Source organism: Pseudopodoces humilis, chromosome 3, assembly GCF_049639895.1.
Source record: "Pseudopodoces humilis isolate 2021_Gansu_Grassland_sample_001 chromosome 3, ASM4963989v1, whole genome shotgun sequence".
Taxonomy (NCBI): domain Eukaryota; kingdom Metazoa; phylum Chordata; class Aves; order Passeriformes; family Paridae; genus Pseudopodoces; species Pseudopodoces humilis.
Genome location: NC_142202.1, coordinates 26,759,003 through 26,781,764, shown reverse-complemented (window position 1 = coordinate 26,781,764; position 22,762 = coordinate 26,759,003). Strand labels below are relative to the sequence as shown.

The 22,762-nt window shown below is 37.3% G+C and overlaps 1 protein-coding gene across 4 annotated transcripts in view; it reads right to left on the bottom strand.

Annotated features, from left to right (window-relative positions):
- Positions 1 to 1,069: 1,069 nt before the first annotated feature.
- Positions 1,070 to 22,762, bottom strand: part of SOCS5 (suppressor of cytokine signaling 5) — a 36,884-nt gene continuing 15,191 nt past the window's right edge. For 2 of the 4 annotated variants that reach the window (XM_088052939.1, XM_005523397.3), the window contains exons 2-3: positions 11,827 to 11,918; positions 1,070 to 8,753 (exon numbers count right to left, since the gene is read on the bottom strand). In XM_088052939.1, coding sequence (XP_087909065.1) covers positions 7,134 to 8,741 — 1,608 coding nt within the window. In that variant the 5' untranslated portion in view covers positions 8,742 to 8,753; positions 11,827 to 11,918 and the 3' untranslated portion in view covers positions 1,070 to 7,133. Of the gene's footprint in view, positions 8,754 to 11,826; positions 11,919 to 13,990; positions 14,077 to 22,762 lie in introns of those variants that run through there. The other 2 variants (XM_014252898.2, XM_014252899.2) reach the window with 2 other exon arrangements.

The following is a 22,762-nucleotide window of genomic DNA, read 5'->3' as shown; positions in this document are numbered from 1 at the left end:
AAATCACAACGCAATAGCTTTCTAAGAGACTCCTAAAATTCCCTTCCCTTGGAAAGTGATGCAGAAGATAGTGATTTTAGGAACTTTAGCTTCAGAACACCTAGTGTTTTGAAACCCTTATGAAATATCATTGTGCCTGTATTTTCCTTAGATAAATACATAAAATACTTAATATAATATTAGGATATCTGCCGTAAGTTTTACAGAATTAGAGCTTAATATTTCAAACCCACCACTTTAACAGGCTAATCAATTTCCATAACTTTCATTTCTTAATTAATTATGGATTTATTTCAGGTGAGTTTAAGACATGTAGCCTTCTCCATGTACCAATGAAGCTAAATCTATAAGGGCAATCTCTATATAAAACAGCCAAAAACACATGGTTTGTTTTCAGGGTTTCAGTTTTCTATTAGTTTACCAGTGACAAGATATAAATACTCCAATGGAGCCTAGACTAAATGTATTTTTAGGAGCAGTGGTCTAGAAAATACATAATTAACAAATTTAGAAGCCCAAAATAGCTCCGCAGTGCAGCCCACTTCTTCAGCTTGTGACATGGTTGTTGCTGTGCTCTGCTATAACTGCTCAACAGCAGCATTTTGCTCAGTTTTCATAATTAGCTATAGGGCTTGCACTAATTTGCTTTCAAAGCAGCTCCCATCAGGCACAGAGGAGATACACTCAGTTTACAGGATGACATCGACATCTGTTCCTTAGTTTGCGCTCATGGGGGCTGTGCTCTAGAAGATATGTTTGTCACAAAACCATGTCCATAGCCCACAGCTGAAGAGAAGAACACTTTTAAGTGATTTAAGTGAAAACTCACTAAACTAATTGATGAATTTCAAAGAGTGATAAAACTTCTGAAGACAAAAACTATCAGTCTGAGGATCTCTTTGCTCAAGTATTTTAGATGAAACAGAAAAGGACTCTGGGTTAACTACTTATCTTTCTTGACATGTGCAACTAAATATTTGTAAAACTATGCATTTATAGCATGGACTTAAAATAAACTCATTAAACCCACAACTTTTTGCTCCCAAACCAATATAAAAAGAAAACAATATGGCAGTTTATACCCCGTTTATTAAGACAGAGCCATCTATTACTTAATACACAGGTTGGATAGCCATAAATCACATGAATTTTCTTACTCCATTAAGATGCAAGACAGTTTGGCAACCATATAACAAAGACAAATTAGGCAGGGTGGAGAAACATTTAAGCTGCAGTGAGTTAAAAAACATCTAAGCTGGGGCAACCTAAACCAGCACAGTTACACAAGGTGCTGGCATTGGGTGACACTTGGCATGGTGTGCTTGCCAGCCAACTCCTCGAGTGCCCAGCAGGCCTGCCAGGCCCCTTCAACTGGAATGTCAGAAAAGGTCCAGGGACCGTCTGGATGCCGCTTTTTTGGACATCTACCAAATAGCGCACCACCAAAGCTACAGTTTCTGTGTAGGGATCGCATAGTTCTTTGTAAAGAATGAAGGCTTCTGGTAAGAAAGTTTATAGTGCAATCTGAATTAATTTGTGCCTACAGTGTCATTATTCATTTTCCCAAAACAGTTTAAATATAATTGTGTAGGAATTTGATATCTCTGTAAAGAAATTACGAAGTAGTGCTTATACAGTTGGTAACTACATAGATTCAATTTTAATAAATATATCTCTTCAAGCTTTTGCAAAACTACAACAAAAGCAAGAAGTGACAAAGCAACCAAGTGCTTCTGTATCTTCCAAACACTATTAAAATTCTCAGGGCTCTAAGGAGTTCAGATACCCTATCGCAAAGGAAGCACACTCCCCATGTTCAGTTTAACAGCTGCTCAGGGAAGAGTAAAACCTATTTCTGATTCCTCTTTGCCAACGTGCCACCAAGTTACAGCTCCTGCTGAGAAGGCAGAGAGGTTGTTTTACTCCAGACAAGCAAGTTCAGATAAGTTTCTGCTTGTCAGTGTAGCTGTGTGCTTAACATGGAAATTTGTAACACCACTTGTATCACACAGTCATACACTTCTTTTCCTACTGAAGACAAAAAGGGGTCAAGCACCAGGAGCTTCAGCTCATAAATTCATTGGCCCTAGGGAACCTTGCTGGTAACAGCTGTGGCCTTAATGCAAATTTACAAAGTGAACACTTACTCAGCTCAAAAAGCATACACATAATAGTTACCCTGATAACAACAAATACAGTATCAGGTTAATATCCTGTTGGTAGACAATTTTTCTAAATGGAATATTTTATAAAATCATAAATGCCAATGCTTCATTGAAATAACAGATTTAATTTGCTTCTTGAAACAACTATTCTTAAATCAGTCTGGCAACATGTGAGTAAATTAAGTAAAAGCACCAGATTTCTTTTCAGATTTTAAATGATTGTAAGGTTTAAGTCATCAAGAGATTGTTGGGATTTTGTTTTTTCTTTTTTAAAGAGTCTTGATTTGAGACAGTGACAGGGAAAGACTTCTAAAAAGTATCTTCAGGACATTCTCATCTCATTGCTAAACATTCACTCTATGTATCTTGACATAAAAACATCAAACCTTTTTCTTTTCAAAGCCCTCATCAGGAGGATTTTCCGTTAAAAAAAATACTTAAAATTCAGACATTTAAAGTCAACTACATTCAGGAGATACAACTCATGGTCAAGCTAAATGATTCTCTGTACATCAATGCTGCAAAAAGGGAGAGCAATTAGCAGTGTTACACCACACTCCATAGGAATTAATAATTTAAAAGCAACTGATTTGATTTCTATTTAAAAATAATAGGTAGGAAAAATCTCCATTGGTCACAGTCCAGAGACAACTGTTTAGGTAAGTGTGACGACAGCAGGAAAAAACACATCAATCAACTGGACATAATATATAAGTGCAGGTGAAGATCCAAATAAAATAGTCCTTTTAATTGCAAAGCATGCCATACACAGACAGAAAACAGAGAGGATTTTTAGAATTCCAATATATTAATGTTCACCATATTTCAGTACCTTCAAAAAAGACCATGAATGTAAACATGCTTAGAGGCATCTTATTAACATATAAATATACATGTGCCAGATACTTGCAGATTAAGGTTTGGCACATACATGCTCACTTCACAACAGAACTTTCACAAAATGAGGCTCAAAAAGCACTTTCATAATTTTATATATGAATTTTAAATGTCTTGCATGGAGAAATGCTTTTTTAGAAAGAATCAACTAAGATTCAGTTCATATTTTTCCATTAAATAGTCTTTCACGATAATTTTGGAAAAAAAATAACTATGATGCCTGCAGATACAACTCTCTGGTACTCAGCAACTTCTGACCATGACAACTTCTGTCTTACATTTAATTCTGCAGCAGAGAAAAGCTTTAAAGCATTTTGTAAATATTTTGGCTTATACATGGAGACTGGAGCAAACAGGACTTTTATCACAGAAATTCAGAATCTTTGCTTGTTTCTAAATAGTGCAGAACCTTAAAGTTAAATATGGACTTAAGGATTTGAGTGATATCTGTAAGGCTTGACTTCACATTGTCAAACACTACAGATAGACACATCTTTTCACAACTCTGTGCTTCTGATAAGGACTATCATTTTGTAAGCAGCAGGTCTTCAAATGCACATAAAAGTACATAAATGCAAAACATTAATTTGCAACTTATTTTCTTCAGAAGTTCCATTCTGACGAGTAAATTACCTGTACAAGTGTCTACCTGCCTTACAAGTATTTTCAAGAGTTATGCAATTAAAACTGAGAAATACCATAGACCTGATAAAACTGATAAAAAATCCTAAACTCATAGACCCACCTGTATACTCAAAATATACTATATTTTCCTTTCTCCAATTCCACAGGGATATAAAATACCTTTTATACACGAAACCTTCCTATGGGGTAAGTCCTTTCTATAGCTCTTTCTGCAGAAACAAGAATCACCTCAAAAAAATTGACAAGACTGAGGCTCAAAAACTCAGTTAGACTGGAATAATAAAAGCGTACCTTTTTACATTGAATCCTACTGTTAAATTAAAAAAAGATAAAGCTGTGGTTTGTGTACCTCTTTAAGACACATTTAAGATTTTCTAAATGAAACCAGAATGACAAACACAAATGATAAATCAACTATTTGCATTCTCCACCTACTAGCATTAAAATGCCTTTAGAACTGAAAATGTATTCGTTAAGAAATACACTGCAAATGGAATAGTCAACACTCAAGTCCACCAAAATTTAAAAAGCGATTCATTCTAGCATAACCACACTAGCAAATTATTCTGTATATTTCAGTGAAGCAAAGCTTTAAAAACTTTGTAGAGAAATGGACCATTCCTTTTTTGTGTGTTTTGGGGAGCAAATCTCTCCATAAATATTATTTATACAAATGCAAGAGCAAACTTTCTGAGAGAAGAGTTTGGGGTTTTTATTTTTTTTTTTTTTCCCCAAAGATTACACCACGTGATTAAAAATTAGATGAATGTGTATTCCTGACCACATTGACAATGTCACAGCTAATTCATGACAAGCAACTGCAACAGGTGTAAATGAAAACAGGTCCCTACACCAGGACAAAGCTTGGTTGCAGGCTGACTGTATGACAGTAATATTAAAAGCAAGAATTTAAGTAAACTCATCTGGCATTCAGATTCAACTGAGGGAACAGTGAGAACAACACAGTGAAGGTACACTTAGGTGCAATTTCATGCTGGTGACTTTTTCCTCTTTTTATGCTTAGAGCAGATTTTAAATCAAGAATTGCATATCCAAGGACACACACACAATTCAAAACTTAAGAGACCATTAGCACAGTTGTACACAAACTTAGTATTTACATATTTTAAACAAAGTTCCATTTTAACAATTGAAGTCTTTTAACACATGAAAGAAGATCATCTACTACAAAGAATGCATAACGGGATCACAAACTTTCCACAAGCATATAAACACATGTTTTAAAGTGCTTTCTTGGTGCTTCAGATTAACCCCTCATAGTATGAGCTTTTATGTAGTGCTGTTCCAGTCATTACAAAATTATTTAAATCATTCCTCTTCAGGTGCATTGTGAGTTCAGGAATAATGACGACACCATTGATGTAAAACTTTTAGGCTCTGCCAACATAAAAGTATATATTACTTAGGTTCAGATGAAGTTGTCAAATACTTTGGTTTATCTTAGCTTGGGATAAATATTTGATAGAACAAAAATTGCACCTCTCCACTCTTGAGTTTCTGTGGTTTTTTTTAACTAAAAAAATACCCCAACATAAATTGACAGTATTCTTTGGTAAAAACAGGACATTTGACTAGCTTGTGTGTACAAGTATTTATTAAAATAGCCTAAAAGTGAACAAATGCCACTGCTGTACTGTCAATTTAAAGGAATAAGCATTCCTCAGTGGGGAGTATCAAAATATCAGCCTTAGCAGTTACTTATATAACAAGCTGAAACACCTTCAGCAACCATTACAGGGGATCAATAATGTTTTAGAACACTTTTTGCTTAACATTTATCCTTTGCATTACAAAAACCTGTAAAATGCTCTATGCCTGCAGACAAGTCCATTACCTTGCAGTGACTACAGAAATGTTATTCAGTGGTGTACACTGTCAAGTTACTGTAACAAAAAACAGGAATATGGTGTGCTGACCAACTAGTATTCAGCTGCACAGTACTTGTGCATTACCTATCCTAAATGCTAAGAAAAGCCTATTAAAAATTCATTTAACTGCTACAAGTTACATGAATATATAAAAACAGAGCAGATATACAAGTATAACACTGAACATACTGTACTTTATTAGCACAAAAAGCCAGAACAAGGCACAGCAAGCAGAAAAATACATCAATAGAAAGGTTAGTGTAGCATACAAGAATAACGTTTATTGTACTTGCAGCCAAAATGTTTCCTACCTCGCACAGGTCACTGCCATAGAGAAGTAGGAAATAAAATACTGTAGCAGCTGGTAAAGAAACTAGGGAGCACTCAGAATTGGTACAAAAACATTAAACAGGGGTCAGGGCATTCCAACAAAATTTTAGTGCAAAATATCTAAGACAGAACTACTTTAAGTTCCATCTCCAATTAAATAAGCAAACAGAAGTCAGAATCTTGTTTCTAAGTAATCTGTTGAAACTATCATCAGTGCATATTACTTTAAAACATTTTTAAAAGCGCAGATGGAAAGATATTTACAAATAAAGTGTACCAGTACCCTTGAAACCTGACATTTGTTTCAGATATGTCAGATTATACTCTGATTATAATAATTCAACCACTTGTCATGTTCTCCATAAAAATATCAGACAACTTTAAATAATTAAACATTTTTTTCTTGCCACTATTACCTTCCATTGTAACTTACTAGCAGTCAAGCCACCAAAATCTGTTTTGGAAAAAACCCACAACCTTATGTTTCACAGCAGTAATCTAATTCTGTGTCCTGTCACAGAAGCAGCAATTCACACTGGAAGGTATTTTTAACTGTCTGAGACAGTATTACTTTTGCTAACAATGCCACTTAAATCTCCAAGTGTTTGTAACAAAATTACAGTACTGAGCAGGCATATTCAAGTCTTAATGATTAGGAAACCTTATACACTGTGAAAAGCACAATTCATCTGTTAGCATCAAAGCACCATTAACTTAATGGACTGCTTCTAATGAACTGCTCTTCATTACATGAAAATATTCACTAATATCTGGAAACTTTTGTGAGCTAAATTATTGCTCTGAGTAAAGTTTTCAAGAAGAGAATTTTAAAAAAACACTTCAAATATTAGCAAAAATGCCCCTCCAATAAAGCCTTTCTTTAACAGCATTACATGAATGCCTCATGGGAAATGCCTCATAGTTTCTTCATCCAATTACTACAGCTATAAAAGGGAAACAAAATATTTAGAAATTAGCAAAAATATTTTCATTAGGCCTTAATGAAAAACGTGCAGAATTGTCTGCTCATTGTTTCCAAGAGGCATCACAACTTAGTTTGATTAACAGCAGGCAGCATCTGACAGGATACTAACACTCAGCTTAAATAAGATATTGCAGAAAAGCTAGACGTTGTCGGTGCACTTGCTGCAGTTAAACTGTAATACACAAAAAAAAACATGTTCCAGAAGCTTATTTTGATTTTCATTTACTTTGTTTTTATAGGTTCCCGCTCCAGCCATCGCACCCTGACTTTTTGTTTATAGTGATACTCCTTTAGAAAGTCTTGCAACATTGAGGGTAGAGGAAGGTCATCAATTCCATCATACGTAGTGCACCTGCAGATTACTGCCCGACAGATATACTGCAGACTAAAGGGAAAGGTCCTATTCAGAGATACAGTAAGCAATGGTTCAAAGAACATGCAAGAGCTGGGGTCCTTGTAGTGTTCCAGAAGCCCCGTAACAGTGGAGGAGTGGAACACACAGGGGTCATGGGCATCAAAGCTGAAGTTGTGGTTCCACTGCTCAATGCGTGCGTGCAGCGAGCGGTTGTAGCGGCGGAAGCTCACTGAAAAGAGGTAGTCCTCTTGTGCAGAATCCCTGAGCAAAAAAGTGCCTTCGGGTTTACCCTCCAGAAGTGCTTCTGCTTCGTAGCGGTCCATGACGCCCCAGTAGCATGGGTTACCTGTGATTTGGAGCAAGTCTGGCACGAGGCAGTGGATGTAATCGATCTGAGTATGCACTTTCCAAGCCCCCTGCCTGCTGATATGGCTGTGGTTCTCTCCTGACATCTGACGCTGCTTCTGTCGGCGCGACTGCAGGCAAAGCGTCGTTGTGTCCTCTTCGGAGTCACAGTTCCCTGGAGGTGTTATGGTTTTGTCCCCAGTCAGCTCAGTCATACCAGGGGCTAACTTTGGTCCCAGTTTATACAATGGATTTACCTGTGCTGTAGCTTCGAAAGTGTGTATTTGGGCATTGGGAGGGGGATCAACCCCTTCTTCAATACTAAGTCTACGTCTCTCTCTGAGCCTGTCTTCTTCATCTTCTGTGGAAACCAAGGAAGGATCAAATGTGTCAAAGAAAGTTGAATGAGGGCTCACAGGCGCTGTGTGTTGTTTAATCAGATGCCACTTTTGGGCCAGATCTGAGCCTGCAGGGAAAGGGCATTTCTCAAGCATTAGTTCAGAGAGATGGATCTTTCTTTTGTTAGAAAACAGAGGCTTGGTCTGTTTGCTGTAAGTTCTCATGGGAAAACACAGCCCAACAGTATCTTGGAGACGCTGTCGCAGAGAACGGCTACCTACTGTCCTGCTGGATACTGCATCCATGTCATGGACTGAGCTCACCCCATACCTTCTCTCCCTCCTCTGCAAACCACTTCGTGCTCTACCAAATCTTTTTTCAGTATCCAGGGAGCTCTGTGTTTTGGTAGAGCAGGAATGCTTCTTCTTCCCACCCCAAGGAGCATGCCGAGAATAAGAGTCCCTTCGAGCAAGCCTGGCCCCTGTGGTGACACACAAGTCATTCTCTTTCTCAATGCTTATTTCAACAATCTGAGGAATTTCTGTGACACAGTTTTGGTTCCGCCTTGCTGAATTCTTTGAAGGACTTAAGCCTAATTGCAAAGCAATGTTTTCTCTCAAAGGGCTGCTGGGTTGTTGAGTCAAGTCAGTTATCTGGATGGCTTTGTCTTTACCAGATGAGCAATTATTGGAGTTCACAACTATACTCTCATTTTGGCTTCCACCCTCATGACTAAAGAGATTCTGGCACCTGTATTTGAAATTGTTCCACATCTTTCCCACTTTATCCATGGATTATGTTATCTAAATTCAAGAGAAGAAATATTAAAATAAAAATATAGTTTTAAAACATGAGGATACATCTTCAGTTACCAATTAAGTTACAGACCCAAGATGACTATTATTAACTGAATGCAATATGTTTTAAAAAATGCCCTAGTCTTTCTAGGGTTATGTGGAAGCAAGATATATAACACCATTTTAATATTTAGAAAAACATCCATATTTTTGAATATTTTCTAAATTAATATTTAGAAAAATCACCACAAATAAAGTGTTTAAGAAACTACAAACATTTAATTTACAAGTAGGCCCTCCTATTTTTCTGTAGGCATGTAGGCAGGTCTGCATAGTTGTATTTGATGAATAGCAAATACACAGTCTAAAATTTTTCATTTTCGGAAGAATTTTTAAATCATGTTAAGTATGACTCCCTGATAAGCTTCCAATAAGCAGCAGTAAAACAAATCCTGAATAAGAACTGTCCAAGTCACTCCAAACTACGAGAGCAGTTAGTAAAATCCAACAAGTACACTGCAAATGTCCAGATAACACCATGTAAGAGCTAAAGCTCCAGCTGCAGACCACATAAATTCCAATATATAGCTTTGCAAGATTAAAAGAAGTAGCACAAAAATAGAAGTTTAGGGGGGAAAAACCCATTCATCATTATTAGATGAGACAATCACTAAAAGACAATTTTAGAATTATAAAGTCTCTGATACATTAACATAAGCCATATAAAACAGCCAAAAAAACCCCCACCAGCCAATGGTCTGGCTTTATTACGTAAGATATAAAAGAACAAAAAAGCCCAAGGAGCCTTTCTATCTTTAGTAAGAACACTTAAAAAGAAAGCAGTTCCAGAGATGACAGTGGAGATGCACAGATGACAAACACAATGACAGTGAATCATGAAGATACAGTAAAAAGATAAAAACATTAGCAGTGTGTATTCTGAAATTACATCTTTAGAAACCGAGTTTGATAATTGGAACAAGACTGCCAAAATTAACCCTAGGACACAGGGAAACAGGCTAATTCTGTACTAAAAAAAGTCAGGCAATGCCAAGCTAAATTAGATCTAATTAAGTTCTGAGAAAAGTGCTAAACTTAAAAGACTAAAATATGTCATTGTCCTGATTTAGGGAAAATTTGGGAGAGAACCCAAATGGGGTCCCTCCAGGAAACAAAGTCAAGCAGCCCCTCCCTCAACTGGTTTGGGAGAAGACTTCCTTGGAGAAAAGTGGAAAAAAACGGTTTATTTAACATAAATTGAGTAATACTAAACAATAAAACCTCTCACTGTTCAATGAGATGGCAAATCCAGGAAAAAGTCCTTTTCATGTGGTGTAGCTCAGCCTGCTCAGGTTCTTATCAGTCCCTTCAGGGCTGGAAAGTGCCAAGGCCAAGGCCTTGGTGGGCCACAGGCGTGAGCTCCTGGGGATTGGCTGGGTTTTCAGTCCAGAGCACGTTTGAACAGATCCAAGTCCAGGGAAACTTCTCTGCTTCAGCTAGCTAAAACCTAACTAAAAGCAAAGGAGAGCTCTGTCCTGCTGTCTGTCCATGCTGCAGACACCACAGTCCAGGACCAGGATGCGGGGCAGTGAGTGTTTTTCCTCAATACAAACTGCACACTTCTTCTTCCCTCCTTCACTCTCAGAGCCAGTCTTAAAGGTGCAGAACTTAATATGTAACATAAACAAGGTGACTGGGGATACAAGAATCATAGTCACCCCAGGACAGTCATCTTATCTAATTTTACTCTCTGTGGAAACTGTTCTATTCTTTGGAAACACATTATTGTGCAGCAACACTCCTCTGTTGCTGCACTTGTTTTCTGTTCCTAACTGGAGAGGAATCTGAAGCGGTGACTGAATGGATGGGGGCTCATGACATGAAGTGGATGATAAACAAGTAGGCGATACTCTGTTGATCCAGGCTGCAAATTGTTGTAACAGGAGCATTGTTGTAAGCCTACGACTTTATAGCAGAATCCACTGAGACTGGGGAAGAGTCAGAGCCCACAAGAGAAACATGAAACACAATGAATGTATAATACCTGACTTTGATAGGAACAAAAACCAAAAGCTTTCTTTCTCATTCTGTCATCAGATGATCCAGCAAACTCTGCAAGCCAGGTATCCACTGCACTAAATAAGACCTTAAGAATTGAGTGTGGATAAGGGAGCTGGGGAGAAGGGAGAAATCAGGCCTTCAGTCTCTGATGGTTACTGGTACAAGTTACTTACAACACAGTGCTAAGGGCAATCTGCACAGCACCTGCATGGTTATTAAGGAGGGAGACACAGACCAATGTTACACACAGAAGATGCCACATGTATACATAAGTTCCATGTATACATAAAGTTCCATGTATACATAAAGACTGTAAGGAGATGAGCAAAGAATGTCTTCCTGATTAAAAAATCCAAAAATTGTTTTTCTTTCTGGATTGTCTGGATCAAGCTGGGATCAACTACTAAAGTCAGACCACATACAGATTTGCAGGAAGCATCCAACAACACCTATCATGTCATTGCAATGATCATAGCTGTTTGTGGTATCTCAGAATATCCATGCTGACTATGAGGGAGCACATGTTTGCTGGCTGCCAGCCTGTCAACACAATATATATATACGGTTGACTTCTACACTTTTGTCTCAAGTTTTAAGTTTTTTATTCGCTTCCTAGTCAGAGAGCTGTTTAAGATTTTTGGGAAGAGAAAAGAACGAGATACTATATAAACTCTACTCCCTTTGCAAGTCAGGTTAGAAAATGTACACATTTTTGTGACAATGAACTTAGAATTACTTTTCTAACCAATCATATGCTATTCAGTGGTGTCTTTTATTCTGAAACTGCTCTTTATTGCTCTTCCTCTGCACTACTAGTCTAAAATATCTTATGACTGTTAGACGGGTGCAAAGTTCTCTACACATGCCCAAAAAACTTCAAGAACAAATAAAAATCAACAAAACATTCCACCCACAACCCCCCAGCATATTGGCTTGACAGACTGTACTTTTCAAAAGTTAAATTTGAAAGGTTAACTACTTTTTGTCACACTCAAGAGAATAAAGATACCTTTCTTACCCAGAAAAGCAAATGAGTCACTGTGTCTTGTCTTGAGAATATACCTCAATTTGAACTTGCTAGATTCCTTCTTTGACTTGTGGACATGATTACTACAAAGGCAAAAGCAGAAATTTTGTTCATAGTTAGAATATCTTTTCATTTAGACATTTACCATTAGTCACTTATGTAAAAGGAATATTTTACTATTTATTTCCGAAATATGTCCATGGAACTGCCTGCTTTTTATATATTTTTAGTGCATATTAACAAACAAAAAGCTTCATAGAACTTGCTTTTCTTTTATTCATTAACAACATTTGTCGAGTACAGTCATGGGGAGGACTCTGAAATAAGACTTTTGACAACCAAGAGCAAAGCCACAGTCTGTGGATCACTGAAGTGCCAGGCACAATGCGCATAATCAAGCCTATGAAATGGTTTCCCCACATTTTGGTCTCAAGTCCAAAACAGCAGTTCCCAGGTTGTGGCTGGTAGTGCTGTCAGATCACCATATGCTGTCCCTCCTTGTTTCCAGCTGCTACATCACATCAAAAGGCAGCTAAAAATACACACTTTTCTAATATTACTTTTCCAGGTAAGCAACTGCTGTACTCTCCACAAGGATGTTATATGATTGTGAAGCAAGAGCAATATGAACCATGATTCTAAAAATGGGAAAGTGGAATACAAGACAAGTTCTTTATTAAAAGAGTAGGTCAACACTTCCCTAAAAAAATCATCATTGTTTTTCAGAAATCCAAGAGGAGTTGAGGGATTTAATGTGCTCCCACCGCTGTCAGAAATCTAACAGTAACAGAACAGAGGAGAATAATTTGCATCTCCATGCTAGATCCAAGCCCAGGAAAGCAGTAAGAAAAATACTGAAATGTGATGCACATGTACTTCAATGAAAATCTACAGGGTTGAGCAATCACTGGTGGATATCCAAAGTTAATATTCCTAGGTTTTTTCCTAGGTTTTCCAGAGCAATGGCAGAAAAGTCCAAGTTTTACTAGTTTCCATTCCCCTCTGGAAGCACTAAAATTGCTGAAACATTTTTAAAGTTAGGCCACAGTGTTGCTATTGAGATGCCATAAAAGTAACTTTTTCAGAGAGCAACAGAGTGACAAGTACAAAGTATTTAAACCAAAGATCAAGGCATAAGTATAGTTCTTTTGCAACTGTAACATTTACTCTCATTTCTTTTGTTCTGAATTATGTTCCTAACAAGCTCACAAACACAAGTCAAACGTATTATAATTGGTTCAGTGCAAAACCTTAACAGAGGAAATGCAAGGCAAAGTTTCTAGAATAAGGATTATCCAACTTTAAACAAAACCTTACTTGAAACATCTCATTCAGCCATCTGAAGTTCATCTTTATTCCAAACAAAACCAGCAATGCTGCTTTACTGGGCAAAGGGGCTGCATGTTAACCATTTTAACTCATTAAAAATACAAAAAACCCACATGGATGCTTATCCTGAAGTGTCATGCTTAACGGTACTAGGTTTATATATCCCTGTTCTTCTCAGTTCTGCTCAGAAACATGATCAGACCATCCACCACCTATCACATCACCACTGCCAGCCAGCTGACATGGCCTGTTGGACAAACTGCCAGGTGGCTCCAGGAGGAAGTGGTTTCTTTGGGAACCAGCCTTCCCTAATGCAAAACATTAAAGTCAAAGTTCCTTGACTTTGAGCAAATTGTCTCAGTTAAACATCTCAGACTTGTATTAGAATAAAACTTCAGTCACTGGTAAAGTATTTAAAATTCAACCTAATGATTTTAAATTACTTTAAATAAATGTGCAACAGATGTGTGGTTTCACAGATTTCTTGTGGCAGCATTAAGCTTGACAAAATAAAAATTGTTTCTGAACTGGTTCTAAAGCCAGCTCAGTTTTAAAAAGAAGCACCGTCAGTGGTTACTCTAGCCTAAACAGGAAATCCATTTCATTCCATCAAAATCCACAAAGTGAATTCAACCATTTGTAGATTTTCTAAGAACAAAAAACCCCAATTATTTTTCTAAGAAAAATAAAGTTCTACCGATGTTCTTAACACAATCTCTTTTCAACTAAAAATAATTTCTACCTACTTTGAATTGGCATGAATGATCTTAAAAATAACATATAATAAGCACTCTACAGGGATTACAGAAGCCATGAGCAGTAGTACCTTAATGCTATATTTCCATTTGCAGTAAATTTAGAGACCTTCAAAGGCATGAAGTTTGCATGAGTGTAGTCTTCAAGTATTCCGAGTACTAACTGCTGAGACAACAAAGAGATTTTTCAGCAATATGATAAAGCTACAGTTACAACTTGTTTGTAATCCTAAAATACCACATATTAACAGATTACTGTGAAAACTCAGACCACTCTTTCCAGAAATGTCACAAGATCTAGCTAGGGCTTTCTGCCTGTGATTTCATAGGAACACTATTCAAAGTCACAGCTGTGCTCTGTCTGAAAAGATAATACACTTGTTCTACTCTCACAGTTCACCCAATTTTAAAATTACTCAGTATGGTTGATTATATTCAAAGTATTAACTCCTAACAATGTACCATCTTCACCAAAGATAATACACTGCACAAAGTATGATACAGAACAGGTTCAAAAAAAAAATAACGTACAAGACAATTTACTTCGGTATTTTTGTAAGATGATAGCTTCAGAACTCTGAAAGTTAACACGGTCAAAACATTGAAGGAATACAAAACCAGACAATTCTTACAAGTCAAAAACCCAGTAACCAGACAGGAGAAGGAAAAGAGGGGAGGGAGAGAAATCAGTCTCCCTGCTCCCTGCACACTGTTTAGTTCAATGTTAGCTGGAGCCTATACAGGCAAACCAGCTACCACATTCCATGACCCTGGTGCATGCACCCACAGACCATGGAGGTACAAGCAAAAGACTGGAGGGAAACACTGCTTCTATTTTTGTAATTCCTTAAAATTATTAGCTTAGCAGTGACAAGAGACTCTTATTAAAGACATTTGCTTCCATTAAGGGATGCTTGCTGAAGAGGTCACTGTCCTATCTGCACGCTGCCAAATGCCCACTGCAGACTCCTGCTGTGGGGATGCACTGAGGGAGCCGTTCCTGTCAGTACTCCTCAACCTTTATTCAGTCAAAGTGAGTAAAGGCTGGCAAAACCCTCTACATCTGAAGTAACCCACTTGAGGAAGGAAGGGCAATACTAAGGATTACAAAGCAATTTCCTCCCATCCAATGCAGAAATTGGAAATTCCAGAAATAATGAATTACTACTGTAATACCAGAGATAACATTTCTTAAAAAACAAGGACTTTGTTGGCTTAAGAGGAACCATGCATTTTTCTACACACACAAAAATGTGCTCACTGCAGTTAGCTCAAAGGGGCCTGGAAGGAAAAGGTGGCTGCTATTCTTTTAACTAGAAAAGGTAAAGGGGCCAAGTGTCTCAAGTGCTCATGAAAGCCTTATTAGGATAAAGTACTACTGGTTTTTAAATATTAGGATTTGATAAATTGGAAGTGCAGTTGCATAGGAAGATGAGTACAAAGGTTTGAATCCCCAAACCAAAACTCAAACCTGCCAGGAAAGAGGTAAAGGATACAGAGCTACAATTCCAACAACACAACAAAATTGGCCTAAGTCAGCACTGCAACCAAAAGAAATGGTGTCAGCCTCTTCCTGGCCACCTGTGCTGGTGCAGGAGGTGGTCTGTACACCATATGGCTGCTCAGTCAACCAGCTCAAGGAACTGATCCAGACTAAAATGAATTCTCAGAAAAAGTCTCAATCATTTACTCCATCTGGTTATGACTTCTGTACAAACACTCAACACATGGGAGAAGCAGATAAGGAGGGAGGAAGCAGCAGCAGCCAGGGCAACACTGCTTCCTTCCACAGCACTGGTTAGTTCTGCTGAAGTTATTAAGTTCTTAGACAGCTACTGTGAAGAGAAATCTCTGTTCTCAGCTGTGGGGCTCTGGCTGCAAAGGACTCTACTTAAGATGCTCCTTTGAACACTTGCATTGAAAGTTCAGCCACTGAAGATTTTTACTTCAAAAATAAAACGCTGAATAGGCTTGATGCATTCTGCTACACCACAAGGAAAGCTGCAGGTTTCAAGGACTTAAACTGGCAGACTGTCAAATCAAAGTAAAATAATGATATTTTGCCATTGTTCCAAGCTGTAGTAAGAAGTAAACTCCTCCCACTCCTTGGTACAGATTTGCAATGAGAAAAAAGCAGTCTTAGTTTGGACTGCTGATGTTCTGCCCGTTTTTTCTCAAGCAGCTATACCTTGAAAACTTCAGTTCAAAAATACTGCTCCAAGACCTTGAACAGTGGAACATTCTTGTAAGCCTCTTACTAGGCTTTGGGGCTCCAAAAGGACAATTTTGGGATTATGTGTGTTCACCCTGGATTGAAATGTACTGTACAGTTGCTATCCAATTCTTTGTTGTTCAGAAAATCTGAAATACCTGAAGCAGACAAGCCATCAATAGATGAACAGAAAGTTATGTCACTAAACCAGAACGAGAGACAACTGTTTTCTAAATACTCCTTTCCCTCTACTTACACAAGTCTAGTAGGTAATAACACAACTATCACGAACAAAGCTCGTAGTTCTAATTATGTAAGAATTACAGAGCAAAGGTGAGTTTCAGATATTAAAACAGAAATAACACTGTACACATTTACCAATAACTCCACATAGATCTCTATGCTAGAAACTGCAAATTCAAAACAATGGCACACATTAATTCCAAGTCAAGAAACCTTCAAACAATTTAGGCAGTATCCTGATGATGGCCACTCATTGTAACATGTAAATCCACACAAGCAACATTAAATGGAAGCAGTTTCCTTTAAACTACCTCTGTACACCCTAAGCAGGCAATTCAATTTTACCGTAACATTTGAAAAAACAAAAGAATGAACATTAAGTTAGCAAGGTAAAGTATCAGCCATGGAAGAGAACTTTAGGTGACTTAGTGTATAGTGGTTACTATGTTTAACTCTTCTCACACAGAACCTGACACTATACTTCTTTAAAACTGTGGACAGAATAAATGGTTCCAGTCAGTGTTCAAGTTAAGTACAGGAGCCCTCTTGATGACATCTGCCATAAGTACTCTGAGAATAGTTATGGAGCTCTCCCCTAGCAGAGAAGAATTTCTTTCTACTTCTAAGAACACTAATGAAGCATATCCTCTTGTAAGAAGTTCTAAAATATAAATAGGTCTCAAATTGATATAGCGTGATCTAATGGTTATTTGTATGTAAATCTTGGGAGTTCTGAGTTAAGAAAAAGCATACCTTTTCTTTTTTCACCTGAAGCTGTACCTCACTAAAAGGAAAGGAAATTGGAAGCAAAGCTGAAAAGATGAGCCAAATCACATCTCACATTTTTGACTTGCTCAGTAAAAACATCCAATTTAATGTATTTTGTAAACAGAGCATTTCATTCAATTGCAAATGGCCTATTTTCCAAATGCAGTCCTCCTGTTCTGGGATCAATTTATACTGATTTAACAGTCCTTTCTTCTCACTACATTTTTCAAAACCTCCACAGCCTGTCCAATGCTTCTCCCTTACCGCTGTAGCCATGCTGCCCATCAGCTTCCACGCACCTCCTGTACACTGTATACAGAGTTTTTCTCATGTACCCAGGAACTTCCTATGTGTCCTTTTAACCTGACCAAGCAAAAAATTATATTCTCCAACACAAACTAACTACCTTCCACTTCTTATCAACTGATAAAACCAAAGTTGTACTTGTCTTTCTCTAGCAATGTATCTACAATGATAACCACATAGGGAAAAGTATTACTGTCATTCATGCAATTTGCAAGAAAAAAAAAGCAGCCCTTCTCTCAAATTTAAGTGAAATGGACCCAAAAGTTCAAAACTTTCTAAAACCATAATAACTGAGAAGAATAACAGCCCAAGCTGTTATCCAGCTACATCTATGCTTTACAGCACGTAGAAGGTAGACTGAGATGGACAGTTCTAGTAACATAAAAGTGATCTTCATAATGACTTAACTCCAATGACTAACTTTAATGACTAATTTGCCAGAAGTTTGGCAAGTAAACTATTACTACAGCACCACTGGAAATCTTTGATCAGCTTCTGTATAGAATATACATTAATAAAATAGAAGCCTATTTGAATAACTGCGGAATGGGACCAGAGGTTTTAATCTGCAAAGCATTTGGCAAGCAATGAGTTAAAATCCTGCCTAAGACTACCCCCCACAGCTGCTGTCAGCAGTCAGGCTTGTCAAGAGAAGCTCTGGGCTGTCTTGACAAGACTAATTGGCAGCAAGCACCTGGTTCCCCAGGCCCAGCCTGGGGAAGGTAAAAGAATATAAACTGCAAAGAAGGAGAAGCAGCTGGAAGGCTGCTACTAGGTCTAGCCTATTTCATGTTTTTACTGTAATCCACAGGAAACTTTATCCTAGACTATACCCAGCTAGAGCTATCAGAAACATTTCTCTGCAACTTCCCAGTTGAAGGAAACCAGTGCTTTGTGGTTCTGTACCCGCAAGTTCTGCCACTGAGCACCAATCAAGCCTTAATGTGCAGGGTTCTGCTGCAGCACAGCCAGCTGCAACATCATCGCTATCACTAAATTGCAGTGGAACTGAAATTGTGTTTTTCTAATGCCATCAAAAATTCGCTTAAAGGTGTTAATGTAACTTTAAAATTATGGACTAATTCACCAGAAAATCAAAACTAAGACTCTTCTGGATATTGTGTACATTGAGCACATAAAGCATGTGTGATGAAAACTTAAGAACATATGAAATTATAATGTATCTTTAAAGAATCTTAAAAAAAAAAAGGTTTAAAAAATCCCCAACATTCTGGAAACTAGCTAGAAGTAGGATGCATGAGGAATTTTAAGTGGGATTTCCAGAAAATTTAAAAGACTTTAAACATATTTTGACTTCTGCTAAGAATTATGATTTCAGTGAACATGAAGCTGAAATTCTGCCCTTGGTTTTTCCACATTATTAAAAATCACGGTAAAAAACCTTAAAGCATTAGCCTTGCAGGTTCAGCCCCCGAGGTAGGAAGATCTTTCTTAGGAGTAAGGGGTAAAAAAAAAAAAAAAAATCCTTAGTTTAACTGAGTTTGTATAACTGAACCAACAAGTGTCTGTCTACTCACATATAAACATACACAAAAGATTATATATATAAAATATGTATAACATCAATATAGATCAGAATTTTTCTGTTCAAGATAGTGTAAGCATAAACATTAAAAAGTCAGAACTAAATTTCTTCAAAGCAAATTGCTCAGAAAATACATTGACAATATCTTGGCAAGTTTCACATTTTATGCGTTTTAGCTTGCTAGTCAAGAATTCTAACAATGCAGAGCAACAAAAAGTTTCCATATCTTAAAACCCTGGAAATTTGGAAGAGTACTTGTAGTATCAGTATGAAAGACACTTCAATCAATAAGCACTAATGCCAAATGATGGTGCCTGGGAGAACAAAAGATTGCAATGGAACCATTTGATAGTCAACCCACTGTTAGTACAGCAAACTCACCCAAAGAGCCACAGAGTGTGCCACTGTGCTCTTACCTGGGCACACCATATGAACAACTGCAACATTCCTTTAACTGCTAATTATGTTACACAGTACCAGGACAATGATCCATTAGCAATATCTAAAGAAAAGCAAACCTCAGGGTAACGAGATTTTAAGTTACTGTGCTAGAGTTACTGCTCCAGCAATAACAAAAAAATGTTTCTCTGCCTGACAGCAAAAGATCCAGCCCTTTGCAACAGCTGCTCTCCATCTGTATTCAAAGACTACTAATGAGTAAATCTAGAGGATCTCTTGGTCTCTACTCATGAGCTTCATGACTCAATTTTTTAAAAAAACAACAAACAAAACCAAACAAAAACACCCAACCAAGAAACCCCACCCCAAAACCAAACCAAGACAAATAAACAAAAAACCCCCACCCACACCACATTTTCCTTGTGCCATGCAAGGAATGCCCATGATTCAAAACACAGGATTAAGATGTACCATAAAAGCTTCAAGTCATAATATCTAACCCTTCACATAGTCAGAAATAGAAGACTACGACTATATGCACAAGATATGAATTACAGAGAGTGAACAATCACTGGTAAGAAAATCAGTTCTTTCCCCTTTAAAGCAACAATTGCTTCAGTCCATTACAACTTAGATTGCTAACTAGATTATTACACCACTATCTTATCTTCAAGGAGCTAGAGTCCATTGTACAGTAAGATGAAACAGGATAGGAAGATTGTCAATATGTGTCTACATTTTTCTTCTTGGTTTTACATAAAGCAATCAGTTAAATAAAAACTACTTGAATGAAATGCTTATTCTAAAAAAGAAGCACCTGTGCATGTTATGTGAGCCCCCACAGGATAATTTTCTAAGAAAAATATATGTATTTGGTTCTAAATTCTTCTGAAAATAAAATACATAAATGCTTTCTGTTTTGAAATCATCTATCCAATCCAAAAGCTGAGTTCAGTTATCACTAAAGGATTGTTGCAGCAAGACCCTAGCCATGAATCACTAATCCACTGGCTAGCTAATAGGCATTCTTGTTGGGAAGGATGAAAATTTAACAGAAAAGTTTTACAGGTATGAATGCTTAGCAGCAGGTTCTCTAGAAATGAAAGCAAGCTTTGATATATAAAAGATGTTTTTAGGGCCAGTTGTTGCTGGAAAAGCTGAGAGGACAAAGGTTTAGTTGAATTGGAAGGTTTAGAACAAAGGTTTAGTCAAGTTGGAAGGAGGTTTTATGGCTAAGGTCCAACAGCTTAAATGGTCTTCAAACAAGGCACATTTTCTACCAAGTAAAAAAGCATAGGCAGACAGAAAGATGTTTTTTACCATGGCAAGAAGAATTTTCCACTGCAAAATAAGTTGCAAATTTAACATGTAACTAACTCAGATGATTGGTTAATCACTAACACAGTATGGTAATTTTAGCCGTTTTGATAGGTTATATGTAAATGTAAAGGTATTGTGTGCAATGCTGATTGGCTGTTACGTATTAAGATGCTCAGCAAAGAAAAATATATAATGCATTGTAACCACAACTAAAGGGGGCTTCAGGACACATGGCTTGCCTATAGTCAGCAGATGTAGGCTGACCCACAACCCCCAACTGCTGTAACTTAGTCTATGGAATAAACAGCATTTTAAAGAAGACTTGTCTGAAGTCCCCATCTCTCCATCAGGGTCTTACACATTCCTATTAATTAATAGGCAAAAAGACAACTCATTAACGTGTAATATCACTTGAGTGCCTACACACTAGCTTATTCAGTGTTGGAAAGCCGCTAGGTATCAAGGGCTCCTGTCTGATATGGATGAATATAAGTTACAAGCTGAAGGAACTTCAAGAAGATGCAGCAAAGGAACAGAGTAGAAAAACGAATCTTTGTAACACCATTGCCAGCTGCATGACACTAATAAAATCAGTAATACTTTTTTGCCCTATGAATGCAGAGACTCAGTTGTATGAATGGCTTACCCTGTTTGAGCAGTGAGGTTGGACCAGATCATCCACTGCAGATCCTTCCTTCTAACGTTACCTATTGTGGGATTCTGTAATAGCTTCAAAGGCTGCATTTCATGCATGAAGAATCTGTAGCACCACGGAAAACTGAGCAAACCTAAATCAATTATTACTGAGTGATAAACTCGTCAAAGGGCAACTATTGAAGAGTACAGTTCTTTCTAGGTTGTTTCTCATCAACGGAATTTAGCCATGGAAAGGGCACCTTAAGTTGTATGTATGTATGTATTAGTTATCTTAGTCCATGATAACTAATCTGCCACTGTTTTGCACCTATTAAAAGGGATATTCTTGCTTCTCTCCCATCCCTTTGCATTAGTTCAAACATTCATCTGACCTCCATTTTCACCATAAGCTAATTGATGGAAGCACAAGACATAAAAACAGCACCTCAATGAGGAAAAAGAAACCAGAAGAGAAAAGCACGAAGGCAGGAGAATCTACAGTGCTATGCAAAGAGATGAAGGGAAAAGAACCATGCCAACCAGTAGCAGTGAGTGGGCTATTAATACTGGTTTACCCATTTCTGTGAAACCTACTCCTTAATGTTGACCCAGATACTCCTTATAACCTGAAACATGTTTTATTAAATGAAAGATTAAATCAAAGTCTTAATTGTAAAGCAAGAACTAAAATTTAGCTTCAAGAATTTTCACTCATCTAGAAAAACACTACTCTTCAGAAGATCAAGAACTGCAACACTAACAGGGAAAACTATTAATATAGAAATACAAGAAATATTCATCTTTATTTTTTAAAAAAGATGGTTCAACTGCTACTTAAAACACCAGACATTTTCTGGTATTTTTTATAAAGCACAGGAACATATCAAGAGCACTGGAACAACCTGTTCAGGAAGCTGCGATCTGTAAGTATCCTCCATGATGAAAAGGAATTTGATTCTTGATGTTAAAAATAAAAAAAAATTGTCATTATGAGACATGGCAGTTTCCACATCTAGCTACTGTCATGCAGTGGCCATGAATTCCTGAAGAAAAACATGCATGGTGATCACAATAACGAGAATTCCAAATTCTAGATTCAAAAATAAATTAAAACTAAGACATTTGCTTAAGATACTTATCATCAGTCACAGTTTAAGCACCCTTCAAACCATTATATAAAGTTATTATATATAAGTAACTAAAACCAGCTGTGCAAGTTCAGCGATCTCAACCTCTTCTGCTACAGATTGGCAGGAGTCTGCCACTTAGGTGGGGAGAGGGAGGGAGGGAAAACCCCAGAACACTGCCTAATGTTTGACTGTATACAAGGCTACAAAATTCTGATAGTACTGGCACAAGTGGCACACAGACATACAAAATTAACTTGTAGGTAACTTAAAATCTGTCATGATT